Source organism: Muscardinus avellanarius (genome assembly GCF_963383645.1).
Source record: "Muscardinus avellanarius genome assembly, chromosome: 3".
In the NCBI taxonomy this organism is placed as follows: domain Eukaryota; kingdom Metazoa; phylum Chordata; class Mammalia; order Rodentia; family Gliridae; genus Muscardinus; species Muscardinus avellanarius.
This window is the reverse complement of record NC_137788.1, coordinates 153,499,004-153,525,659: the sequence shown is the minus strand read 5'-3', so window position 1 is coordinate 153,525,659 and position 26,656 is coordinate 153,499,004. Positions and strand designations below refer to the sequence as shown.

The 26,656-nt window shown below is 54.4% G+C and overlaps 1 protein-coding gene across 1 annotated transcript; it reads left to right on the top strand.

The window, feature by feature from the left end:
- Positions 1-868: 868 nt before the first annotated feature.
- RGMA (repulsive guidance molecule BMP co-receptor a) lies at positions 869-26,656 on the top strand (the record flags this gene model as incomplete). The annotated part of the gene is made up of 4 exons (XM_080692133.1): positions 869-906; positions 1,684-1,799; positions 17,885-18,399; positions 25,967-26,656. 4 exons carry the CDS (start codon positions 869-871, stop codon positions 26,654-26,656), a joined length of 1,359 nt encoding a protein of 452 aa, XP_080548259.1.

Sequence of the window (26,656 nt, the reverse complement as noted above, 5' to 3'; positions counted from 1 at the left end):
TAGATCACTGAGGGTCTCACTAAGTTGCTGAGGCTAGTCTTGAACCTGTGATCCTCCTGTCTCAGCCTCCTAAGTACTGGGATTATAGGCATGTGCCATCATGCCCGGCTTCCAGGCATTCCAGGTTTTGACCTAAGGAAACCACGGTTTTCTGCTGCCTGCTCAGGAGGGCAGAGCAGTTAGTTCCCTTTCTTACTTGTTTTGGGGAAGCAGGGTTCAGAAGTTGTGCTGAAGAGGTTGTGTCTTCAGGACTAGGAGGCCTTCTTGCCATTTCTCAAGGCGGCTCCTCCCGCACCCCCCTCCTGGCGGCAAAGTCCTAAGTGCAGACAGAGCCCTGCAGCTTGTGTGGCCTGCAGTAAAGGAACGCTGGGATAGTGCTTAAGAGAAACATCTAAGTTGGATAAAAACCCAGATTTTTTTTTCTCCCCCAAAGAACCAGATGGGCAAGCTTGGGAATGAGGTGAGGGGGGCCGAGGGAGGAGATGGTTTGACTAAAAACACTTGCTCCGGCCTATTTATGTCTCATCCAAAAGATGTCTCTCAGGGGAAGTTGCCAGCCCCTTAAATACCACAACGCCAAAGAGCTGCAGGCCCTAGGAACTTTGGGGAGGAGACATTTTTCTCACCGAAAAATAAGCGACCTAGTTAAAGGAGGTCGGTCACCACCCTGCAGCCCTCCCAAGATCGCCCCTGAAGGCCTCTTGGGCAGCCTCAGAGGCCCAGCCCTGAGGATCCCGGTGACCACAGTAGTGACATCTTCCCGGGGTGGCAGCTGTGCCCGGCGTGGCAGCCTCAAGTCCTCAGAAAGCAGCGAGGTGCTTAGAGATGCTTTAGGCGACCCACACCCGGCGACCCACACCCGGTCGGGATGGGTAGCCTGGGGCCTCGGCGAGCAGGACCGCCGAGGTGTGTCAGTAGCTACCAACCAACGGGCCGGCCCACCCAGATCCAGATTTTCCAGCCGCCTGCTGGGGGTGGGAGAGGGGGCACAAATCGGAGTAAGCGCGAAGAGCCCGAGGACGTCGGTGGCGGCTTCGGGACTGCGCTCCTGTTGCAAAGGAGGACGGACTGGGGCTGTTTCTTTTTGCAGTGGATATTTATGCGGAGATTCAAGGGAGAGCGTTGCCTTCTTGCGCCCTTCGGGGCTGGACCGTGACCGGGAAGTGTTGGGCGTGTCCTGCCTGGGCAACACAGGAGTGGCGACGACCCGAGGATCGCAGAGCCGGGCTTGCTTTCCGCTCTTGGGGGGTCCGGGGGTCCCGGCTGCAAGCGCTGTAGGCGCTTCCCTAGCTCCCCGCGGGCGCGGGCGGGCTGAAACGCGAGTGCGAGAGGGCGGGGCGCGGGCGCTGCTCGCCATTGGAAGGGAGCGCGTGATTGACGGCGGGGGCGGGGCGCGGGCGGCGGGCGGAGGGGCGCGGGCGCTGCTCGCCATTGGAAGGGAGCGCGTGATTGACGGCGGGGCGGGGCGCGGGCGGCGGGCGGAGGGGCGCGGGCGCTGCTCGCCATTGGAAGATAGCGTGTGATTGACGGCGGGGGCGGGGCGCGAGCGGCGGGCGGGGGGGCGCGTCGGCCCGGCTGCCGAGGTGGACCGAGCCTCTGGGCTCGCTGCTCCAGCCGGCGGAGCGTAGCTGCCCTTCCTCCGCAGCGTGATTTATTTTCTTTTCTTCTGAACTCTTCTTCCAGGGAGAGGCTAGTGGTAACAGGCCGAGCTGGATGGATGGGTATGGGGAGAGGGGCAGGACGCTCAGCCCTGGGATTCTGGCCGACCCTCGCATTCCTGCTCTGCAGCTTCCCGGCAGGTAAGACCCTGCCCGCGGGCCGGGGGACAGCGGGCCGGGCCATGGGGCGCTCCCGGGCCTCCCGCTGCACTGGGCCACTTGTTCGAGTCGGGGCTCAAGTTTGCCAGCCCCCCTCGGGCCCCGACCTCCAGCCCCCACCCGTCTTTGTTTCTCCCGCGCCCCGCCGTGGGCGCGATGGATACCCGTGGGGACTCCGAGGGCACCAGCCCGACCTGGACAGGGAAGGAGCGGGAGAGATCTCGGGGCCCGGGGCCCCTCTCTCCCTTCCCTCCTTCGGAGAAAGTGGGTCCCCGGGACGCGCCTCTTAGGGGCCCCCAAAGGAGACCAAGAAGAGGAGACACAGGCTGGGTGCCGGTGGCACTCTCCCCAGCTCCTCGCCCACCAGTTTGCAAACCTGCCTGGTGCCCAGAAGCGGAGCCGGGGTCGCACGGGAGGTCGCAGCCGAGTCGCCGGGGACCCCGCCCCCATGCGCTTGCCCGCGCGGGGAAGCCCACCGACCCGGTTCTCTTGAGCTCCTGTTCCTGTTTGATAACAGTCCGCGTCGCCTCCTGTTCGTTTTTATTGTGTCAGAAGAGGAGAGAATTTCAGAATTAAAGCTGAAAAAGCCCATCTGTTTCCAATGAATTCCCCATAGTTTTTTCACAATGTTTTTGGCAGATCGCTGCTTTCAAATTCCTCGGAGCCCGGACCTCTTGTTTTTGTTGGGGGAAGGGAGACCAACTCCACAGAGAAGCATTTGTTCCTTCCAAGCGCTCCGGTTTCTTTACTTTTTTTTTTTTTTTTTTTCCTTTCGAGGGGAGGGGAAAAGGCACGAAACTTAAATCCCCGGTCTGTTTTCTTTATAATGTTTCATAAAACTTTATTTCATTTCTGCCATATGTTGCTCACAGCCTAGAAACTCCAGTTAAACCCTTTATACTCATTTTTTTCTCCTGCTAAAAATACAAATAAACAGTGTCATGGGCCAAATGGTCCTTGCCAGGCGGCATCTCCTGGCCATTTATTTCCATTGTGTTGTGGGGGGTTGGTGCTATCTTTTTTGCAAAAACTGCAAAAAGACAATTTGCAAAAATCCCAGCTGACTTTGCACCACAACAGCCAAGCGCGTTTCTGCAGACCCTGCTCACAGCAGAGATTTGCAAGAAAGGACTTGAGTTAGACTCGGATTGTGTTGTTGATCTGCTCTTCAGCCAACTGGGTGTCAAGGAACTGGCAGCACTGGGTAGTCCCTGCTAGGCCTGGCTGCGAGCTGGGGCTCCCAGTGGGTGGACCATGCAGACAGCTAGCAGTATAGGGTGCCGGGATCAGTTTACCCTCTCTTCCCAGCCCTGATGCAGGGCCCCCAGTGCCTGCCTGTTAGAGCAGCTCACTCAGCAGCTGCACGCCCCAGGAGCCTTCCAGAGAGCCACAGCCTGCTCCAGGGCCCTGGACTCCACTGGAGAGGCCTCTGCCAAGAGAAGATGGGGTGGGGAGGTAGCCCCAAAAGAGCTGATAGCTGTTATGCACTTTTGAAAATTAAAACCTCCACAGAGGTCCAGCAACTGGGCCCCGCCCCCCCCTTGCCCATCGTTTTTGAAAAGTCAGTTTTGCCATCTACTTAAGAATTTGGCCAAAAAGCTGATTTTTTCCCCAAAATTAAGAAAAAAAGCAAAATATATATATATTCTTTTTTTAAAAAAAGAAGAAATCCCCCTTTCGGAGAAGCAGGGGTTTGCAGTTTGTGTTCTTCTTGGTTTGGTGTAGATAAAGATCCAGTGCATTGGAAGTTTTATCAGATGGGTTGATAAATGGCTTTTGTCCCTTGGCTGCAGTGGGGGATGTGATCTCAGCCCAGTGCTGAAATTGAGAAGGGGGGCTCAGGGGCCCTTAAAACAACACCTTCCCTCTCTTAAAGCGGCAGCACTTGTTAACATCTTAGGCTAAAGGAAGGGCTAGCAGAAATTCTCAGATGGATCATGGAGCAGGGGTGTGTGTGTGTGTGTGTGTGTGTGTTGGGGGTGGAGAGTATTGTTTCTTTGTTGATTTCTTTGTCTAAAAAACTTTATTTTAAAGTATCCCAGCCTAGTCTGAGGGACGCTGGTGGGTTATATAATGCACAACCCAAATTCCATCACTTTTGTTTCCAAGAAACCCATTTCTTTTTGGCTTCAAGACTGGTAACCAAAACCTGGCAGATGGAACAGATAGCTGTGGTACCGTCATGCCAACTGGCTAAGGTTTCTCCTCCTTGGAGGCCTTGACAGTTACATGGAGTCAGGATTGCCCACCTTAATGAAAACTGAACTTCCCGTGGCCCACAACTCAGTAAACCCAGGGCTCTGGAACTTGTGCGTCCAGGAAACTCCGGCCAAAAGAAAACAGTTTTCTAAGTAAGAGATGAAATGGGTGATTTCTACAATAACAGGGACTGTCACATTTTTGACATGTTGACCCAGGATAGGGCTTTGGGATAAAGTCAGAAAACCGGTACTTCTGCAGAGTGGGGTAGGAGTTAAAGGGAAAAGAAATGGCAGGCAAGTGAGAAGCCAGGCCCGAGACACACTCAGGGGCCTCTCCCACCAAAGACAGGTGGAAACTAGTCAAGCGGCCATGAAAGCCTCGGTTTGTTCAGCTCGCCAGCTTGAATGGCTGCCAGGGTTACCCCATAGGAGTGCAAATTAAATTGGACATAGTTATGTGCAGAAAGATGCCTTTGCTCTGCTACACTGAGAGTGTTTGTGTGGTCTAACTGTTTATGTTGACTTAATGCATATGGCCAGCCTACCCAGCCTCTCTGACAGCCCCTGACCAAAGCCCTTGGGCAGACACCACCCAGAGAAGGGAAGGGGGCCCGGCTGTGTCACACAGGCTGGAAGAGCGTCGTCAGCTTGAACGAAGCTGCAGGGACAGAGGACAGGACAGAGTGCCACACACCCAAGAGGGGGAGACCGGAAAAAGGTTCTTAGAAGATTCTTTCACAAATAGCAGCCTCTGTGTGTGTGTGTGTGTGTGTGTGTGTGTGTGTGTGTGTGTGTGTGTTACTGGGGATATAAACCAAGAACATATCTCTAAGCTATACCTATTTTTTTTATTTTTTATTTTGAAGCGGGGTCTCACTGAGTTGCAGAGGGCCTCACTATGTTGCTGAGATTGGCCGTGAACCCGTGATCCTCATGTCTGAGCCTCCCAAATACTGAGATTACAAGTGTGTGCCACCACGTTTGGCTTGACAGGACCTCTTCTAAACATAGTTTATAGGTTTTTTTTTTTTTTTTAAGTTTTAAGGCCATTGTGACTTACTTATCAAACAGATTTCTAAGAAAAATCCATGCCAGACAAGCTGGCATATTTTCTGTTAATTACACATGGACCCAAAAGTGTGGTCTCCTGACTGGACCCTCAGCATTGATCTCCCCTGGGAACATGTTAGAAATGTAAGTTGTGGGTCCACCCGCACCAACTAAAGCCAGAGACTTTGGGGGCAGGGAATCTGTGCTGTAACAAGCCCTGCAGGAAATCCGATGTATGCTCCAATTCCAGGGCCACTGTCCTAAGACTCTTCCTTGTTTCTTCCCCTAACACATTTCATCTGCAGCTGTTTTTAAAAGGTCAGCCCTAACTGCTATTTAGAAACATGCCACCAAGCCCCTGACCCCATAATTGCTCTCTTTCTCTATCTCCTAGTTAAACTTTTGTGTCCTGAGGGGAGAGGGTTTAGTCCATCACGGCTGCTATATAACAAAACAGCATAGACTGCCAAGCTTCTGGACTATGGGAATTTGTTGCTCACAATTCTGGAGACTAGAAGAAAGTCCAGGATCAAGGAATAGGCTGGTTTGGTGTCTGATGAGGGCCAGCTTCCTGGGTCTTAGATGGAGCATTTTCCCTCTGTCCTCTCACTAAAGAGAAGGGGTGGAGGGCCCTCTAGGGTCCTTTTCATAAGGGCACTAATCCCATTTTTGAGGGGCCTACCCCTAGGATCTAATCACCTCTCAAAGCCTCCCACTCCTAATACCAGTACCTTGGGGATCAGGTTCTAACATAAGAATGGGGGTTATAAGCCGGGCGTGGTGGCGCATGCTTGTAATCCCGGTGCTTGGGAGGCGGAGACAGGAGGATCATGCGGTTCAAAGCCAGCCTCGCTTAAGAGACCCTGTTTCCAAATTATAAAATAGGTCTGGGAGTGTAGGCCGGTGGTAGAAGGGCTTCCAGGAACCCCAGTACCACACACCAATAAAAAAGAATGGGAGTTATGAACCATAGTCTATAGAAGAGAGAAGAAACAGAGTTGAGTTGCTGAAGCTAGTGACCTCCCAGAGAGACGTAGCTGTCAACTCCTGGAGGTGCTGGGCCCCTTAAGCCCCAAGTGTGAGGGAGAGAGAAGGGTAGAATTCCTGGTCTTCTGGTTTTGGGAAGGGTTCAAAGAGTTAGAGAAATTGCTGGTAGGCACGCCCAGCACTCCAGGGTAGGGGGGAAACTGGAGATGCAGGGGTGCATATAAGGCCTCTATGAAATGGGAAGAGGGATCCCCAAGAGGTAAGTGTGTGGATGCGGGGACCAATTACAAGTTGCAGGAACTGTGGTTCCCGCTCCTGGTCCTGTGTTTGGTGGAATGGGGAAGGCACAGCAGAGCACCCCGACTTGAGGTCTGGGTTGGGTCTCTGCCAGGTGTGTGCCGTCACATCAAAGGGCCCGTTTCTTCCAAGTGGCCATCTCATCCTAGTTTGCTAGATACTTTCCAAGTGTTAAAACTGAAAGCCTAGCTTTTCGGGATGCCTGCCCAGGGATGGTGTGACCCTGGTTTCACCCCCTCCTCCCATGTGTCTCTTTGGTACCCTACTGTAATCCTGGGTGTGGAGTGAGAGGTCTCCCTGCAGTCCAGTCACCTGGGCTGGGGCTCCTTCCTCCATCCCTCCCTGCCTCTGCCCACTTGCTACAACTGCAGCGTGAGCTACCTAGGTTCTGCCTCCCCTGAAACCTGCCTCATCTCCTTCCCATCCCATGGTATCAAATGAATCACTCAGAGCTCCTCGTGGGCCTCTCTGGAACACCTAGGAGGCAGGGCCTCTGGCTTCTTGCTCATAGGCTGTCTTGGAACCTCTTTTCCATGGCTCCTGGCACATCCCAACCTCCGTCCCTGGCCTCCCCACACCTCATCCCACCCGCACCCCTTACCATGGCAGCCTCCAGGCCTTGCCCGTGCTGTTCCCCAATTTGTAGTGGTAAGCCCGCCATCCTGCCCACCTGAATAAGGTCCGAGCTGGGTGCTACCTGCAGGGCCCAGGCAGACCCTCATGCCCAGGCTCTTGTCAGCTTGGCTGTGGTGGCTGAGCTTGTCCAGGCTTTGTTGCTTCATGGGTCTGGGGATTTCTCCCTCTTCTCCATCATCAGTTCTGTCTGTAAGGGCAAAAACCGCTTTCTTCTCTTTAATCCCTCTCTTCTGCCCCCCAAGCACACCCAACATCGTCCGGGGAACTACAGAGCCCTTGAATTTGGTGTGTTTCTTTTGATTTTGTGTTTTTGTTTAATGGCCAAAAGCCATGGATTTTTTTTATTTTTTCCACAGACTCCCATTATTTTCCAAAATAATTTTTCTGGTTGTAAAAATATGACTCGTTTTTAAATCTAAAGAGTAAAAAGGATAAGTAAGAAAAGTAACCCAGAATCCAACCTCCTGCAGACACCCATCATTAATTAACATTTCACAAACATTCTTCAAGATATAATACCTTTTAGAGTGTTCTATCCAAAGTAGGATGCTTTGAAAGAGAATAATTGTAAAAGCTCTTCTATCGATCGCGTGGCCGTGGTGTACCAGGCGCTCTATTAAGTACGCCCCCATGAGGACCATCATTCTGTTTTACTGATGAAGAAACAGGGTCAGAGTGATTGCCTAATATTACACACACAGCTGATTACCCAGCAGTGCCATACATTGAACCCAGACTCCCAACCATTTCCCATCTACAGATTAAACTTTTTTGTGTGTGGTACTAGGGATTGAACCCAGGGCTGTTCTGCCTCCAAGCTACACCCCCAATGTTATTTTTTCTTTATTTTGAAACAAGATCTCACTAAGTTGTGGAGGGCTTCACTAATTAGCTGATGCTGGCCACAAACCTGTGATCCTCCTGTCTCAGCCTCCCAAGTACCAGGATTAAATCATGCCACCAAGCCTGTTTTCTATCTCATGAATTAGCCTGTGTTGTATAGTATATAAGGCTTTAAAATAACTGGGAGGATGAGAAGTAAACTCTGGGGATGTGATTGGGTGGCAGAATGAGGCACCCACATCTCCCGCAGATCTGGTATGGTGTCTGCCTCCTCCCGAGGGCCCTCTCTGCTCCCTGCCCATCTCTGTCTGGGCATTCCAGAGCGGAAGGTGACACCCAACCCCAGGTCAGGACACACATCATCAAGGCGGTCATCGTGCAAACATTCCCGAGTCAGATTCACATCCTCTGGGTCTTATTGATGTATCCATCTCTGCACCATTTCAGCCAAGCAGGCAGAATACCCAAGCACCTCTTGGTCTCTGTGCTCCTCAAGAGCAAGACCGAATCCCTCGCCTGCAAGCCTCACTGATACCCAAAAATTTTGCCCTTGCCATAACTACCTCCTTGTGGCGCCTGGGATCACCAAGACCTCTGCTGGAAGGCAGGATGCTACTGGCAGGGAGTCCTTTCCCTGCTCTTGACCACCAGGGCCTTGGTACCAGAGAAGTGCTCAGCCCCTTGATTGACAGGCTGCCTCAGGCCTGGGGCTATAAGCATGTCTACCAGCCATCCTGCCTGATGCTGAGCTGTCTCCGTGGGGCGCCACTGGGAGCTGGAGGAGGGCCCTGCTTGGAAAGCCGAGGTGCTCTCTTTCCCTTGGCACCGGGTCTGGTTTCTTGTAGCAACTTGGCATGTGCAGAGGCTGAGACGGAGCTCTGGCTGAGTGTCATGGGGGACGGGGCACAGCCTCCTGCCTCAGCTCCACCTCTGCCCAGGGCTGGCTAGTCAACCCTCTGCGACCCCAGCCACCCAGCCCTCCCTCCACGGTCACTAAGGTTCTGCAGAAGCTTCCTCTTGCTGCTGGGGGCCAGACCCTGGGGGAAGCCCGCTAGGAAGCCCCCAGTGGACTTAAGACATGGGAGACACAGTTGGAGGAGAGGGGACATAGGCTAGGTCAGCTTCCCTGGGGCCTTCCTAGGAATGCCTTTGAGGAAAGGTGATCCGATCTGGCCCAGAGGCTGTAGGTTAAATAAGGTAGGCTCTGCTGCACCTGGTGAAAAATGTCAGTAGTCTCCTGGGTGTGTTCCTTTCGGTATCTGATGCCAAACACCTGAATGTTTACACCAGGATGATGGAGTGAAATTCCTACCAGAGTGACATCAACAGGCAGCCTGCGGCCTCTCTCAATCAGGGAGACTCTGGAGCCAAATAATGGCATTAGGACCATTCCTGGGAGGTTGCTAGAGGAGCGTCTAGCTCTGCTGCCCTGTCAGGTGGCCACTGAGGAAGGGGACGTGGAAGGTCTCAGACCTCAAGGATGGCATCTCTGCTGGGGCTGCCAGGGCCTTCCCTGTCAACAGTCCCCATCCCTTCCGCAGCCTGACTCTGTCCTAATGCAAGCCATTTCCTCTTATGTTACACAGCTTCCTAAAATAGCATGGTGACCCTGGTGTGTGTGTGTGTGTGTGTGTGTGTGTGTGTGTGTGTGTGTGTGTGTATCATATGATACAGGTGCACACACACACACCTCTTAGTGTATTTCTCCACATCCACCCTACTCCCCTCTTCCCTCCTCACACATGCTAGCAATGCCGGTACTAATCCATTTATATACGGCCAGAGCATTATTTGAGCTCTTTCCTTCCTCAAGAATCTTTTCCTTACTACCAGTTCCTCAGGGGTTCCCTGAGATAAAGGCTGAAAGCCTCGCCTCGGGCAGTAGGATCAGGAAAACAAAACCCACCCCAGGTCTTTCTACAGGAAGAACTGAGTGTAGGAAATTGTTAGATGAGTCCAAAAAGGCAAAGAGGGACCACTGAGGCACATGTCGTTGCAGGAAGCAGAGGGGCAGAGGTTAGAAGAGCTTGAAGGAGGGGCCTTCCCGCCAGTCTTGTTAGTTGTAAATGGGACATTGTGCCAAGGTGTCAGACCAGTGGGGGAGTAGGGTCCTTGCTAGGTGTGGTGGGACAGAAGGGACACCTGTCTCAGCCCCCAGACTTCCCTTCTCCACATAGTGCCCCCCCCCCGGTGGCATAATCTAATAGGGAGTGGGGTGACTAAAGAAAAGTGGGGTTTGCAGTCCCTGTCCCACAGAGAAAGGTTTGTTTTTTTGTTTGTTTGTTTGTTTGTTTGTTTTTTCTTTTTTTGGTACTGGGGTTCCTGGAAGCCCTTCTACCTCCGGGCTACACTCCCAGACCTATTTTTACATTTTTATTTGGAAACAGGGTCTCCTAAGCCAGCGTGTGGCTGACTTCGAACCTGCGCGATCCTCCTGTCTCTGCCTCCCAAGCGCGGGGATTACAAGCGTGCACCACCATGCCTGGCCGAGAAAGGAGATTTGAAACCTAGCGACAGTTGCTTAATGTCTGACCCCAAACTCCTGCCTGCATCCTGACATCCAGCCTTCGCCTCCTTCCAGGCTCGGGGGTTCTGGAGACCCATTTCCCGAGGTCTCGGCCTGAGTCGCCTGTCAAGTTCAGGATTCCTTGAAATGCTGCTTCCCCACCCCCTCCAGCCTCCATTCCTAAGTCCCCGTGTTCAAACAAGATGCAGTTGCCTCTAATGCCAAAAGTTAGTATGGCTGACCCTGCCTAAGCACAGAGACTTAACTGGGCTTGTTCCAGGAACAGCATTAATCACACTTCCCGGCATATGGCAGGGTCCAGAACACTCATCCAGTAAATGAATTCAGGCGGTTACTATGCAAGTCACAGACTTGGACGAGGACAGCTTGACCAAGGGACTTGTATTCCAAATGAGCCTTACCGCTTTAAGAGGAGGCAGGTTTTCTTCCCTCCAGGCTCACCCCACCCCTCCTGCCCTGCAACTGAAACCTGATCTAATCCCTTTGCACGCGGGTAATTTATTGGTCTATTGGGCTTTCCTTGGTGGCAAATTACATTGTCTTTATTCCTGGGCTCAGGCTCTGGAGTGGCTCCGCATTCCTAAGACTTCTTTCTCAGGGTTGACTTCACACCCCCTCCTTGCACGGCAAAATAAGTTTTATTGGGCTCCTTTGTTATGCAAACAGCGCAGTAATAATCAGGCTATTATTCTGAAAGATTGGGCTTGATTAACAGTTCAAAGGAGGACTCTGAAGGCAGCTAAGCCGCCCTGGTGCATAAATATTTTTATCCTGCCTGCGTTGGTGCAGCTGGCGGTCCAGGCTCCCCACTTTGCTGGTCTGTTTCTCTGAAGCACCGGGCTGCTATTAAAAAGGGGGGGGGGGATGAAATCTGACGAGCTGTTCGGCTGTGAATTCTCTCTGTGCTTGGCTCGGGCCACAGGGAAGGCATGGGCTGGAGCCTGCCTCCTGTAAGTGTGAAGCTGCCCACACTTACCTAGGCCCTAGGCGTGTTTTGGCGAGAGGCACCTGGGGGGAAAGGTATGGAATCTTCTAAGATATTTTGAGTGTGCTATCCTGAAGATGAGGGGCCCTGTCCTTGGAAGAATCGTCAGCAAGTAAGAACACTGCATCCTGGTGGCCATCTGCTGAAGGAACACCAGCCAGACGGGTTGGGATGACACTTGGTAAGGCCTATGGAGGGCCGGCCCAAGAAAGTAAGGCAGGGGATCCCGGGGGGTGTCCTTGATAAAGGCCAAGTAACAAATGTAGGGCCATTATATTTTAGCTTTTTCTCTGTGGCTCTAGAGAAGGATGGAGACCCCTGAAAAGCAGCTGGAGCTGTCCAGGGCAGGAGGACCCAGCCCCACCCTGGCAAGGGTGCCACAAGGTTTCCTGTATCAGGGACAGGGAAGGTGGCAACTGGTGGGCTCTGGCATCCTTCCCAGGTCCTAAGTTCTAAATTTCCATAGCGCACTTTAAAAAGTGGATGTGGCCCTTAGTCACCAAGTGACGCTTGGGGCTCTTGACACAGTAGATCGCTCAAAGACACAGCAGCTCTGGCTCCATTGGCATTAGTGGAGTAGGGAGACTGAGGGTCATGTGATCGCTGGGGGCCCCAAGCTGAGCACCAAGGGCCCATTTGCGCCCCTTGAGCTCCAAGGACCCACCCTGCCCTCTAGACAGTGCCCAGGCCCTCTCTGAGCCACATTCCTCCCCTCAAGTAGATCTGGGACAAGTTCAGGAGCTTCCTGCTGGTGTGCCCAACCAGGGCAGGCTGCTGGATTCTCCTGGTACCCTGAGAGTTTGAGGCCTGGGTCAAAACAAAAGATGCACAGCACACAGTGTCCCCCAGTATGCTTTTAGGGATCAAAGAGCTCTGTGAGGCGCCTTTGCATTTTCCTGGGGTGTCTTTGAGATGCAGGTACTGCCCAAGAACAAGGAATTAGCTGGGACAGAAATGGAAGCTTGGGGACATTTCTCATCAGCTCCGCTCTGTGAATATTGGCCATCTTGGATCCATCCAGGGATTCCACAGAGCTAGAAGGGGACACTTTCTGGTCTGCAGCACCCAGCCCGCATGGTGGGCTACCACCCCACAGAGTGGAGAGCGCCCTTCCTCCACGCCAAAAGCATCAAGCCGAGGAGGGGCTCGCTCTGAAAGCTGGACTCTTCCTGCTTGCACGAGCTGCTGGAGAAGGTGTTCCCAACCTTCTTCAACTCTGCCCTCCTTCCTCTCTTCGCTAAGACAAACTCACATCAGAAGCCCGAGGTTTACTGCCCGGAATTAAGATCGTATGCTTATTCTAAAGATACGGCACATAAAAATGAGCCCCTCTGGAATGCCCTTGGCAGGTGACGCCACAGCTTTGGCCTTTGAAGTCAGGCCAGGTTACACCCTGACCTCTGGGGCCGCAGTTGGTGATTTAGTGCAGTGGACACGGGGTGGTGGGCCGACTCTGTGGGGATCGAGGACCTCTCAGCTCACCGCCCATGGAGACTGCCCAGCAATGGCACCCTCAGAGTCCCTCCCTGAGGTCCCTGGGAAATGATATCCCCTGTACAATCCCACTGTCGGCCGTCAGAGCCCAGGGGTGGTACTGTCTGAAGAGAGGGCAGAGGGGACGAGCACCCTCGATTCTGGGCCTGGCTTGTCATTGGCAGTGGCATCTTGCAAGCCATTTCTTGCCCTGAGTTCCAGCTCCTCTACCTGCGATGGGAGTGGTGGGGTTTCCTCTGAAACTCTGAGGGCGATCTGCAAGGCTGGCCCAGCGGTGGATCATCCTCAGCACCATCTGCTCCTGGCGGGCTCCACATAGGCCTTTCTCTGTGGAATTCTTGGAATAGATTTGGCCTGTGGCGGCAGCAAACCAAGCACAGGAGGAAAAAGCACGTAATGCGCTGCGGCCTGCGGGGAGCTGGGGTCTCCAGGAAGGACAAGCAGCAAACACACTCTGAAAAGCATAGAAATGGCCGCAAGGCCCGCACATTGAGCCCCACTTGTGGCTGTGTGACCCAGGCTGGCTCCAGTCCCTGAGGCCTCTGTGTTTATACCCATAAAATTAAGATTAAAATTCCTATACTCTACTCAGGGTATAGTGAGGATCAGGCATGAAAGCCATCTGTCACCTGCAAAGACTGGGGTTGAGAGGGCGCAAGACATTAGTGTAATTATTATTTCTTTTCTTGAAGTTAGGCACAGCCCCTGTGCCTGTGGTCCCATTTGCCTAACCCACCCCAGTCCCCCAGGCCACTTCCCCACAGGGTCAGGGGTACACAGCCTCTTCCCCGGTAAGCCCTCTTGAGGGGAGGGGTCATAGTTCATCTTTGTGGTCCCCATAGCACCTGGTGCTGCCTAGCACAGAGAACATGGAAATAGACACAAAGGGCCAGGAGGAGAAAAAGAAAGCTACCTGGGACCTGAGAGCTGTGGTTTGCATCAGGGAAGCCAAGAAAGGGGCTGCTTACTGACTTTCGGCCTCAGTTTGCCAGTCTGTGGGATGGGGATGGTCAGCACTGGGTCGTCATAAAAGTTAAAGGGGAAACATGGACAGTGTCCAGCACATGGTAAATGCTAGGGACACATTAGCTGTGATCTGTGTCAGTCTCTCCTGTAAGTTGTGATTTAATAGAACAAAGAACAGCACAAAACTGTCTTTAATGGAGCTTTTTTCCTGACTTCTCTGGGCTTTGCTCTCAGTACTGGTAGCCCCCTCGGTTCTCCCCCCTATGGAGAGGTTCTGTTGTCTCCCTGGCTCAGAGAGGTCAGCAAATTTGCCCGTGATCACACAGCCATGGAGTGGCAGAGTACCATTTTCCAGAAAGTGTCTAGGGGAAGAGGCCTTTGGGAGGCAAAGGCAGGAGGGAGGGAGGGAGGCAGAAGTCCTTGTGTCAAGCGTGGGCATGGCCTGGGTCACACAGGCGGTGGGTGTGAGTCTCCAAGCAGAGGGACAGGGCTCGGGTTGCCACTCTGTGATTCATCCCCGTTTTTCAGAGCCAAGGGGATAGTCCCAGGCCTGGGTCACCCCTGGATGAAAGCAGGTCCTTGTGAGGAGAGCAGCTGGGGAGCAGAGGCTGAATTGGCCTGGACCTTTGGCTTCTGGTCAATTAAATACATCCACTGTTGCAGAAAGCTTCTGCCCGGGGCACCTGGGGGACCCAGGGAGGAGAGGAGAAAAGGGGTGAGCTTTTCCTCTCGGTATTAGTCAGCTCTGGCTGCCATAACAACACAGACCGCGGTGAGAACATGGCAGGTTTCTGTCTGGATCTGAAGTCTGAGACCTAGACGCAGCATGATTGGTTCTGATGAGGGCTCCTCCTAGGTCACAGATTGTATCCCACCAGTGGGGAGAGAACAAGCCAGTGTGCTCTTGTAAAGATGCTTATCCCATCACAGGCCCCACTTCCGTGACATCATCTAACCCTAATTCCCAAAGGCCCCGCTTCCTAATTCCAACACATGGTGGGTTGGAGCTTCAACCTGGAAGTTTGGGTGGGGGAGCCTTGTTCAGTTTATCGCATCCTCCTTGGTGAAAGGGAGGTGGCACAGGGGAGGTGACACCAGCTCAGTGTCCCTGAGCTGAGCAGGTGGGTGCTCAGAGGGTTTGAAGGAGCCGCGGAGTGGGGTGATCTGAGTCAGGTGGGAGGGAGGAGGCAGGGAGAGGGGCTGGCTGCCAACCAGGCCCTTCCATCCCCTGCATGTGAGCCTGCCCTCTGGAGGCCATCCTTGGACCAGGATGCTGCCGAGTGCATGCCTTGAACATCTCTGTATTGGAGCCCCAGCCACCCTGTAAGGCAGGTGCTCCCCCCCTACCCTGCAGTCAAGGAAGCCGAGGGAGAGAGGCAGTCACCTTCTCAAGCTACTAGTAGGGAAAGGAGTGGGACGGAGCCAGACACCCTCCCTCTGAAGTCCATTGTGCCCGCCATCCACGTGGCCACCTCTCCATTCTCTGCCCAGTCCTGGGGCCATCCCATGGAGGACATTCTCCAGATGTCTGATAGATGGAGCCAGTAGGACCTCAGGAAATAAATGGACGAAGAGCCGCCCTGAGGGTCCCAGTGTCTTCCAATGGGTAGGGCATCCTGGGAGGCCTAGGTTCCTGGGTGCCAGGGCACTGGAAGAGTGACTTTTGTCAGTACCTGTGGGCACTGGTGGCAGCCACGCTCACATAGGTGTACCGTGCTCCTGTGGGAAGAGGGCTCTGTGAACGGGAAGGGGGCCCAGGGCCTGAGGGATGCAAGAACCTCGTTTCTAAGGACTCCCTGGCTGCTCGTGCTGGTGATAAGGCAGCTGTGCCCCGTGTTTGCTCCTAGGGAGGACTTGGCCTTCCGGCATCAGGAGTTGGGGAAACAGAAAGATGGCAGGGCCAGAGGGTCTTCTAGCTGACTCCAGGGGAGCCCCACCCCAGAGCACAGCTCTAGGGGAGGGAGTCACACATAAGGGGGTCTCGCCAGAGCTCCCTATATTCTGCCTCGGCTCCCCAGAACAGGAGGCACCACCTATTAGTGACTTACTCTGATTCTTTAAGTCGGCATACTTCTTCAACTGAAACAAAGCCACGTAAGTGGGAGATCTCTATCCCTTCCAACAATTTTTTTTCCTAGTGCTCACTTAAATATATAACTTCTCAAAGGGAGAGATATGCACCCAGATACCACCTGGGACAGCCCTCATTTTTCAACAGTGTTGCACCCAGCTACTTGGGAGGCTGAGACAGGAGGATGGCAAGTTCCAGGTCAGCCTGGGTAAAGTAGTGAGACTCCCTACTCAAAATAAGAAAAAAGGATGGCGGATGTAGCTGAGTGGGAAGGTACTCCTATGTTGAGTTCCTAGTGCCACACACACACCAAAACAAACAAACAAACAAAAAACGTTTCAAGCACAGATTGTGCAAGGGGGAAGCCTGGAGAATCTCAGGGTGAGTGCTGGCCCTCCATGCTCAGCTGTTGACCTGGACAGGTAGGAAGGGTGGCTGCCCACCTTCCTGTGTAGGGGAGCCCCATGAGAGAAATACAGGGGTGCACAGGCATGGCTGGGCTGGAAAAGTGCTCTTCAGTTCTTTAATTGAACTGCCATCAAATAGTTTTGTTTCATATGCTGGGGCGTGGTGGCGCACACTTGTATTCCCAGCATTCGGGAGGCTGAGACTGGAGAATCGCGGCTCCCAGACAGTCTCAGCTACTTAGTGAGGCCCTCCGCAACTTAGTGAGACCCTGTTTAAAACTGAAGAAGAATAAAAAGTAGGGCAGGGGATGTAACTCGGAGGTCGAATGCCCTTGGGATTCATCCCCACACCCACAAAAAAAAATAAATAAAAAATAACTTTTGTTTCTGATTTTACATGCAGCTCAATGTTACAGATGAATCTAGCACCATAGAAACAAACAACAACAATAAACAAAGGTCCACAAGCCCAGATAGTGACCCAACCCAGAGAGGCTGGCACAGTGGGTGGCCCCTCCCCATCTGAAGACCCCTGTCCACCCCCAGCTAGGGCTGTGGCCTCAGAGACCCAGCCTCCTAACTGGCCCCCTACATCCCCTTTCTCCTGGGACCTGCATGGAAACTCCTAGTGCAGACCTGCATGCCTGGCTGCTTGTGGTCACTGTGGGCTACGTAGAAGAATCCAGAAGATCAGGAGAGGGCAGGTCCCACAGGTCCAGGTACAAGATTCAGGTGTGGTGCAGCCTGGGTTCTCAGGCCTATGACCATTTTGACTAGTGATCATTCGGGTCTCAGAGCTTGAGAGTGACTTTTTATTTTTAAATGATAATCACAAAGTGACCAACCACTCTCCATAGCCTCCTGACTTGCAGGATAGAGCAAGATGGAGCGTCAGTCACCCCAAAAGGAGCCAGGCCCTAATAATAGCAGCCAGTATCCATAGAGCTTGGCCAGTGGCATCTCAAGTCTTATGCAAGGAGATACATCATTGAACTGTCTCAGCGACCTCACACCACAGGTTGTATTATCCTAATTTCTACATGAATATAGAGCTGGAGAAGCTAAGTAATTTGCACTAGGTCTCACAGAGGCAAATGTAGGCCACAATTCTATAACTGTGTGTGTGTGTGTGTGTGTGTGTGTGTGTGTGTGTGTGTGTGTGTGTGGTGCTGGGGATTGAACCCAGGGGCATCCTACCTCCAATCTACACCCCCAGCCTGATTTTTTATTCTTTATTTTGCAACAGGGTCTCACTGGGTTGCAAAGGGCCTCACTAAGTACTTGAGACTAGCCACAAACCCGGATCCTCCTGTCTCAGCCTCCCGAGTACTGAGATTACAAGCGTGCGCCACCATGCCTGGCTTCTGTTGCTCTTTTTGCCAAAATTTTTGGGAATATCCATGAAAGTGTAAGGAGGTGTTGAAAGCCCAAGGGTGATCTGTCAGCCCAGAACCATCCCTGACCACTGCGGCTCCCAACAGAACGTGCAGAAGAATCCAGAAGGCCGCCCATCACACGCACCTGCGGCAGGCTCTCACCATCGGGACCATGCGGTGCCCGGGCTCACGAGGCCCTGCCTTGACGTGTGCTTTGCTCTCCACAGCCACCTCCCCGTGCAAGATTCTCAAGTGCAACTCTGAGTTCTGGAGCGCCACGGCGGGCAGCCACGCCCCGGCCTCTGAGGACGCGCCTGAGTTCTGCGCCGCCCTGCGCACCTACGCGCTGTGCACCCGGCGGACGGCGCGCACCTGCCGGGGCGACCTGGCCTACCACTCGGCGGTCCATGGCATCGAGGACCTCATGAGCCAGCACAACTGCTCCAAGGATGGCCCCACCTCGCAGCCGCGCCTGCGCACGCTCCCGCCGCTGGAGGACAGCCAGGAGCGCTCCGACAGCCCCGAGATCTGCCACTACGAGAAGAGCTTCCACAAGCACGCGGCCGCGCCCAACTACACGCACTGCGGCCTCTTCGGAGACCCGCACCTCCGGACTTTCACAGACCGCTTCCAGACCTGCAAGGTGCAGGGCGCCTGGCCGCTGATCGACAATAATTACCTGAACGTGCAGGTCACCAACACACCTGTCCTGCCGGGCTCCGCCGCCACCGCCACCAGCAAGGTAAGGGGCTGGAGACTGGGCCGGCAGTCTGCGAGGTCACAGGTTCCAGGAGGGGCCCCGTGCCTGCAGCACCGGTGTCCAAATGAGTTTTCTTTTCCCTTACCGCCTTGGCCATTGGGGATTGAACCCAAGGACACTCTACTGCTAATCTACATTCTAGAGAGAAAAACAAAAATAAAAAAATAAAAAATAAACTACATTCCCTTATTATTTTTATATTATTTACTTTGGTTAGTTTTATTATTTTATTTTTATTTTGTTTTATATTACTGGATATTTGAATCCAGGGATGCTCTGCTGCAGAGAGCATCCCTGTACCCCCCGCCCAGCCCTTTTTTTCTGGGTGCTTTTGTTTTTGTTTGGGGTCCTATGGGTTGAACCCAGGGACATTCTACCTCTGAGCTATACCCCCAGCCCAATTTGTTTTATTTTATTTACTTATCTTTTTTTGTCTCACTAGTTTGTTGACAGTCTTGTTAAGTTGCTGAGGCTATCCCTGAACTCATGATTCCTCCTGTCTCAGCCTCCTAAGAATCGGGATTACAGGTGTGCACCACTATACCCGGTTCAGTCTTCACTTTTTTTTAACTTTGAGATAGGATCTTGCTAAATTAGCCCAAGTTGATCTCCAACCTACAATCCTCCTGCCAAGCCCGGCTTAGTTTTTTTTCAATTAGGCAGAGTAGAACCAGGTAGCTTAGCATAGTACAGATAAGAAAGGCAGCTTGTGGATGTATTGTATGTGGTAAAGACGATTGCTTGGGAAATTTAGTTTCTGCTGTGTGTGTTTGTGCACATAAATGTGTGGCCACATGCATAGGACACTGGAGATGTAAAATGGGTTTCTTACTGGGGTTATAGTCAGGAAAATTGAGAAATAGTCCTTAAATCACTCATTTTCAAACCTTTGGAATACTTTTCTTTTACCCCCAAATAGTAGCGCTTCGGGATTAAAACCTGATACAAGAGGAGCCACTGTGGCCCCCTCCTGGAGCAAACTCTGTGCTGGTCAATGGATGCACATACCTCCCGGAGGCCACAGTCCTGCCCGGCACTTCCCCGTGGCCATGCATTTGTATAGTGCACAGATTGTAGAGATGGTGATGCCGCCCCGTACACACGCATCTCTCTCCTGCCAGCAGTGCGGTTGGACATAGGTTATTTTTTTAAAGCCCCCAGTGATTCTGACACATGGTGGGCCTGGGGGGTTCAGTGTCAGAGGCCAGGACTGTGGGATGTGGTTGTGGGGGTGGCTGAGATTGCTGGGCACAGTTCTGTCCCTTGTCTCTTTGCCTTTATAGGGCACTGAGAGACAGGAAGGGCCTGAGGCATCTGGGAATGGGGACAGAGAGACAGCTTTGCTGAGCACCCGAGGGGCCACCCTGGCGGCTTCCTTCCTTACTGCCTGGTTGCTGCAGCTCCATTCCACAGATACAGAGGCTGAGTCTCTGGGAGGCTGTGACCTCTCCATCCCATCAGCAGGAGGCCCCAAGCTAGGATTTGATAAGAATCGGGGTGACTCCTGAGCCTGGAGTATTCTCAGCTACCACTCAGAACCAGTCATGGCTGACTGAGGGGGCCTTGGTGTCTGTTCAGCAGGCCTCAAGTCTCGCTCTTAGGGTCACAGATATGGCCTGTGGTCCTGGCCAGGGAACACTCCATCCACCCCGGATTCCCCGCCACTGCCCACTTTTGCTAGGGCCTCCCGCGGCCTCACACTCAGGCTTGACCTTGTAGCCACAGCTGAGGCCTGAGTCCTGGCAGGTAAGCCCTTGGAGTTCAGGTGACAGAGCATGTCTGCTGGCCTCTGCACATACCTGGCCCAGCCCCTGAGACACTCCTGGGGCTTCCAGGTTGGTCACACGGCAGTGGGTCTGTTTTCTTAGGAAGAGCGTGTTGGAAGACCATGTATCGTGCATCACCAGGATGGCCCACAAGGGCATTTCTGTTCCTTCTTGCCCTGCCATACCCCAGAAGAGGACAGCCAGGTGCCAGGGAGACACTCCATCCCGGTACTTCCCTCTGCTCAGCGGCTCTGGCCTGCCCAGGAGGTCACTTTCTGGGTCCTCCCACCTGGTAGGAAAACAAGCAGGTCTGGACCAGTGGCTGCCCCAACAGGCCCTCAACACCAGGCCGGGATGGCCAGTGGGCGGTGGATTCGCAGCCAGGCCTCTACAGAATCCAGAGTGCCCATGTCAAGGACCCAGCCACCCTCCCCGCAGCTCCTTCGCCTACCCGTCTTCTTCCCTCTGGAGAGCCCAGATAAGTGAGCGCTGGGAGGTTGCATTAGCAGCTTCTAAATCCAGCAACAAACCAACAGATAAACTGCAGGAGGGAACCCGGCCTCCTGCTCCCACCTACAGGCTCCTAGGGGCCGGCAGGGGTGCTTAGGGAGATCTGAGGGTACTAGAGGGACGTGGACCCAGGCAGCTGCCCCCCAGCCCAGGGTGATGTGAACACCAAATGTGACCCAAAGCCACCACCACCCCTAGAGCCGAGAGCAGTTGTGTGAGATCAGAGAGGCTGGGTGGGGTCTGACAGGGAGAAGCAGGGGACTTCAGGCTGCATCCTGCTGGGGCTCAGAACACCTGGGCACCATCTTCAGCTCTCCACCGAGAGGCACTGAGACTCGAGCACAGCAATGGCTGTCCGCACACCAAATCGATGACTCATCCATGCATCTTTGACTTTCATTCATTCACTCCCCAGCATGTTTCGTAGGCCCACTCTAATCCAGGCTGGATGCCGGGTGCTGGGGACCACAACTGCCTGAACAAGGATAGGAAAACCTCCCTTCCTCTGCCAGCCTGGGGCTTCCCAGGAGGGCACTGAGCTGCATGGCTGAGCTGGGCCAGCCCAACCCTTCCGCTGCGCCCCAGCCACCTTTGATCTCAGCAGGCCAGGCGCTCAGCGGGCTCTGCTGGAGGCCAGCCGGTGACAGCCTCAGTGTCTGTGGCCAAGCCAGTCTCAGAACTCAGGGCAGACCCAGGGCCCTGCAGAGCCCAGGGCAAGATTGGAGGCAGCTTTCCAGCGCCTGGCCTGCCCCTGCCTGTTCTCAGGTGTGCACTGCTCATTCGCAGACATGTACTCCCCCACCCTGCACCAGCCCTCAAGCCCGTGCTCCCCCTGCTCCTTGCAGCTCCCGGGCTAATGGAGAGCAGAGGCCGCTGCAGCAGGATCCTGAGAGCTCGGGACCCTGGCTGTGCCCAAAAGAAGGCCTTGCACTGAGCTCACCCCCAAAGGACCGAGGTTCAGCATGGAGGCAGGCAGAGTAGCTTAGTCGCCAAGAGATGGAGCCTCTGGGCTTCTGCGCTGTCCACCCCACCCCCACCACAGCCGGGCTCAAGCTCACTAGAACCCGCGCCCCTCCTTCCTCCTTCACCTGGGATCCACCTGCAGGCCCTCCCCTGGCCTTCCAGAGACTGGCCAGCCCCTCCTCTTTCCCCAACCTCACAGCCTTGCATCCGTGAGCCATGCTTCTTGTGTGTAGGAAGCCCGGCTCCAGTCACACGTTACCTCATGTGGGGCCTCGGCTCCCATGATACCGCCATCACCCAGCCTGGCCCTTTCTGCTCTGGTGGCCCCTCAAGGTCTAGTGTTCTCCAGCCTGGGCAGACAGGGCCTCCTGCCCTCTTCCCAGCTATGCTGGTGATACCCATCTTATAGGCAAAGAAACAGGCTCTGGAAGGACAGGGGCTCGGGCTCAGCCTCCTGTAGCACTCACTAGCCTGTCAGGCTGCAGAAGCAGTGACCCCCGAGGGGTCTTCAGTTGGTTTGCATCCCCAGCCCCTGGCTCCATAAAGGCTCTTGGTGAAGCCCCTTGCAGCCCCACAGGGGGCCTGGGCCTCCTGGGAAGGGGGGCGCAGGCGGTGGCAGCCGCACCCGTGGCCAGGCTGGCAGCGCGCCGCCGGGCTTTCGACAGGCCCCCTTCATGCTGTTACTTGTGGTTGAGTCCCTGGCACCGGTGCCAAGGGGAGTCAGGCAGGCTGTCAGCCTTCCAGGAGACTGTCTCCACGAGAGATGGCGGTTAGAGAAACCAGCCTTTCCTGTTTCCAGGGAGACTGATGGCACTTGGAAAGCAGGCACCCCCTCTCCCCCCACCCGGGAGCAGCATCTGTGTGGCCCTGTGCACCAGGCGGGGACACCAGAGCCCCTGCAACCCAGGAGCAAGACCACCCACTGCCCAGACCACCCTGCTGGCCCCTCTGCCTGGGCCTCCACACCCCCACCACGGAGGGCGAGCCATGGGCTCCAGGAGGGAGGACGTGCAATCTCCGTGTTCGCAGGTCGGAGTGGGAGAGCCTGCAGAGGCTGCCTACGGCACATAGCAAGGGCTCCTCTTCCCCGGATCAGGCTGGGGCGTCCAGAGAGGGGCACGGGGAAATCGAGTCCTGGGCTGAAAAGGGTGTGGGTCTGGGCTTCCGATGCGGCCCTGTGGACTTTAGCAAAGCCTTGGTTTGGGAGCCCCCGCACCCCATCCCCAGGTGAAGAAGCAGAATGTGCCCCTTAGCTGGGCCAGCCCCCTGACCCCCAGGCATAACCAGCACACAGAACTAGCAGGGGCATAAAAAGTGTGTGTGTGTGTGTGTGTGTGTGTGTGTGTGTGTGTGTGTGTTACTAGGGATTTGACCCAAGGACCTTCTACCTTCAAGCTACATGCCCAGCCCTACTTTTACTTTTTTTAGTTCTATTTCTTTTGAAACAGTCTCAGTAGGTCCCTGAGAGTCTCACTACTTGCTGACGCTGCCCTCAAGCCTGTGACCCTCTCATCTCCCAAGTACTAGGATTGCAGGCGTGTGCCACCACGCCTGGCTGGCTTCTTCCATTTCCTTTAAAGTTGAAAGAAAATTTGTAACATGATCCAGCCCGGGCTATATTAGTGTTGACACCAGTGTCCTCAGCAAGTGTGATTTTTAACCTTTTTGTATGGAGGAGGGCCACGGAGGCCCAGGTGCCTAAAGTCCCACAGTCACTGCAGCCTGCCTCTCCCCGCACCCTCCGTTCACCGGGCAGGAAGACAGGGTTGTCCTTCCTGCGACCCCTTGGCCCGGCTCTTCTCTCTGTACCCCTCAGGATCCTGGCTGCCCCCACCCCTTCCCTGCTCAGCCCTGTTGGCTGGCTCAGCCTAGAATGTTCCGCAGCCTCTAGGCCCCTCTCTACTTCCTCTTGCCCCCCAGGCTAGGGCCCACAGAACCCTTCCTGCTTGTACCCCGAGCCACCTGGGATCTCAGCCCTGCCCCAGACCCCTGGAAGGCCAGTCTGTCTGACTGTCCTGTCTCCGCGGAAGCCCTTCCACCATGGCCCTGCCTCCCCTCCACCATCTAAAGGACTTTGTTTCGTCTGGTTCCTAGCACATCTGGGGCCCTGGTGCTCACACACCTGCTGTTAGGATAGAAACCCCATCCTCCTCCACCCGGGGCCGTCACTGGTGTTGTGCTTCTTCAACTCTCCGCCTTCGCTGGGCCCAGGCCTCTCCAGCCTGCGGACCCTCCTGGATGGGGGGCTTGGCATCCAGGGTGAGAAAACAGGGCTTAGGAACAGTGGCCAGGCCTGGGAGGAGGCAGTTAGGGGTCCAGGATGGGGTTTTAGTAGGGAGCCCCCAAAAGACCTGGGTGCCACTTTGCTCTTATCTCCCCACCACTCTCCCTGGTTTCTGGGTGGGATTCTAGGTTACAGCTGCTTTAGGCAGGCCATGGCTTTAGAGGCACCCAGAGTCCCCCATGGCAGAATCAGTGACCCCTGAAAGCAGGAATGGGGGTGTTCTCGGTTTCATTCCTGTCCCCAACGTCTGTGGTCAGCCTGGCTCCGCTCATAGAGGAAAGCCAGACACCTCATTTGGGGGGACAGGAGAAAGCAACCTCCCCGCACCCCCTCCCTAGCCACTTACTTCAGACCCTTTCTACCCTGCAGACTTGTAGACAAAGGAGCCCAGGAGCTGCAAACCCAGACACTACCGCCAACTCTTCCTCTTGCTAGCCATGTGGCCTTAGGCAAGTCACCGTACCTCTCTGAGCTTCTATGCCATCGTTTGTAAAGATGAGGGCAATGTCACTGCCTTTACGGAGCCCGGCACGCCAGGCGCAGAGCCACACGTGTCTGCGGTTCTTGGGGAAATGATTGCCAACAGGGCCACTTGACCATCTGCCTCTCCTCCAGCCACTCACCCCAACTCCAGGCACCACTGGAAATGGGCTCCCTTGCTCTGGCCTGCTGTCTGTGGCAGCCTGAAATCTGTTTCCTTTTGCCGACCAGCACCTTCCCAAGGCCCAGCTTAGTGTGATCCTGTCCAGCAAGCCCCCTGGCCTCCTGCCCACTCATTCTTCCTCTGGGCCTCATTCTCCTTCATTCCGCTTACTGTTAGACTCAGTCACTTGCTTGCAGTCTCTTTTCAGGAATGGTGTTGGAGCTATCACCGGCAGCCTATAAGGTGATGTTAGTTTGTGGACTGTATTAGTTTCTGGCTGCTGCTATAACAAATTATCACAAACTAGGTGGTTTCAACCAACAGAAATTGTATTGGGATAATAATAGAAACCAGAAGTTGAAAATGAGTGGGGCTGGTCCTTCTGGACGCTCCAAGGGCAAGTCCACCCATTGCCTCTCCAGCTGAAGGAGGCTGTTGGCATCCCTTGGCTTGTGGCTGCATCATCCCAGTCTCTGCTTCTGAGGCCACATCACCATCCCCTTCTCTACATATTCCATTCTCCCTCTGCGGCAATTGTGACCATACTTGGGATGGCCCAGGTAATCCAGAATGATCGCTCCATCTCAGCATCCTTAACCTAGCCACAGTGCCCACATCCCTCTTGTCTTATAATGTGACACAGGTTACAGGGACTGGGGCCAATTTCCAGCTTACCGCAGTGGACTCATGACCTTTTATTTTTAATTAATTCATCTTTCTATATAGTAAGTGAGCTGGTTTTCTATTCAGGGTAGTGAAGTATTTCTAAATTTTGTTGTTCCTACTGGACATCAAACCCAGAGACAGTCTACCTCCAAACTGTATCTCCAGCCCTTTTTATTATTTATCTTGAAACAGAATCTCACTAAATTGCTGAGGCTGAGCTGGGTGTGGTGGTTCACACTTGTAATCCCAGCATTTGAGAGGCTGAGACAGGAGAATCATGGTTGGTGGACAGCCTCAGCTACTTAGTGAGGACATTTGCAACTCAGTGAGACCCTGTTTCAAAATAAAGAATAAAAAAATAAGGCTGGGTGTAGCTCAGAGGTAGAATGCCCCTGGGTTCCATTCTCAGTACTGAAAAAAAAAAAAAAAAAAAGCTAAGGCTGGCCTCAAACCTGCAATCCCCCTCTCTCTGCCTCCCTAGTACTGGGATTACAGGCTTGCACCACTGTACCAGGTTTAAGTAATTCTTCTAAGTAAAAAAGGCCGGGGTGTAACAGAGTGGGTAGAACTGAGCTATGACTGTCTGGGGAAGGGGCGGGGGGGTCAGCCACATCCTGGGGCGCCTCCCAAGCCTTCCTCTCAGGCCAGAGCACCTGAAGTCCAGGGCTGAACGTTCTCCCCCGACATCTAACCCGTTCTCTCTGCCCCTTCCCACAGCTCACCATCATCTTCAAGAACTTCCGGGAGTGCGTGGACCAGAAGGTGTACCAGGCTGAGATGGACGAGCTCCCGGCTGCCTTCGCCGACGGCTCCAAGAACGGCGGTGACAAGCACGGAGCCAACAGCCTGAAGATCACCGAGAAGGTGTCGGGCCAGCACGTGGAGATCCAGGCCAAGTACATCGGCACCACCATCGTGGTGCGCCAGGTGGGCCGCTACCTGACGTTCGCGGTGCGCATGCCAGAGGAGGTGGTCAACGCCGTGGAGGACCGGGACAGCCAGGGGCTCTACCTCTGCCTGCGGGGCTGCCCGCTCAACCAGCAGATCGACTTCCAGGCCTTCCGCACCACGGCCGAGGGGCCCGGCAGCCCGGCGCCCGCCGCGGCCCCCGAGACCTTCCCCTATGAGACGGCCGTGGCCAAATGCAAGGAGAAGCTGCCGGTGGAGGACCTGTACTACCAGGCCTGCGTCTTCGACCTGCTCACCACGGGCGACGTGAACTTCACGCTGGCCGCCTACTACGCCCTGGAGGACGTCAAGATGCTCCACTCCAACAAGGACAAGCTGCATCTGTACGAGAGGACTCGGGAGCTGCCGGGCGGGGTGTCCGCCTTGGGGCTGCCTCGAGCCACCCAGCCCCGCCTCTGCGCCCTGGTGCTCCTGGCCCTGCTGCCCGTGTTCTGGTAG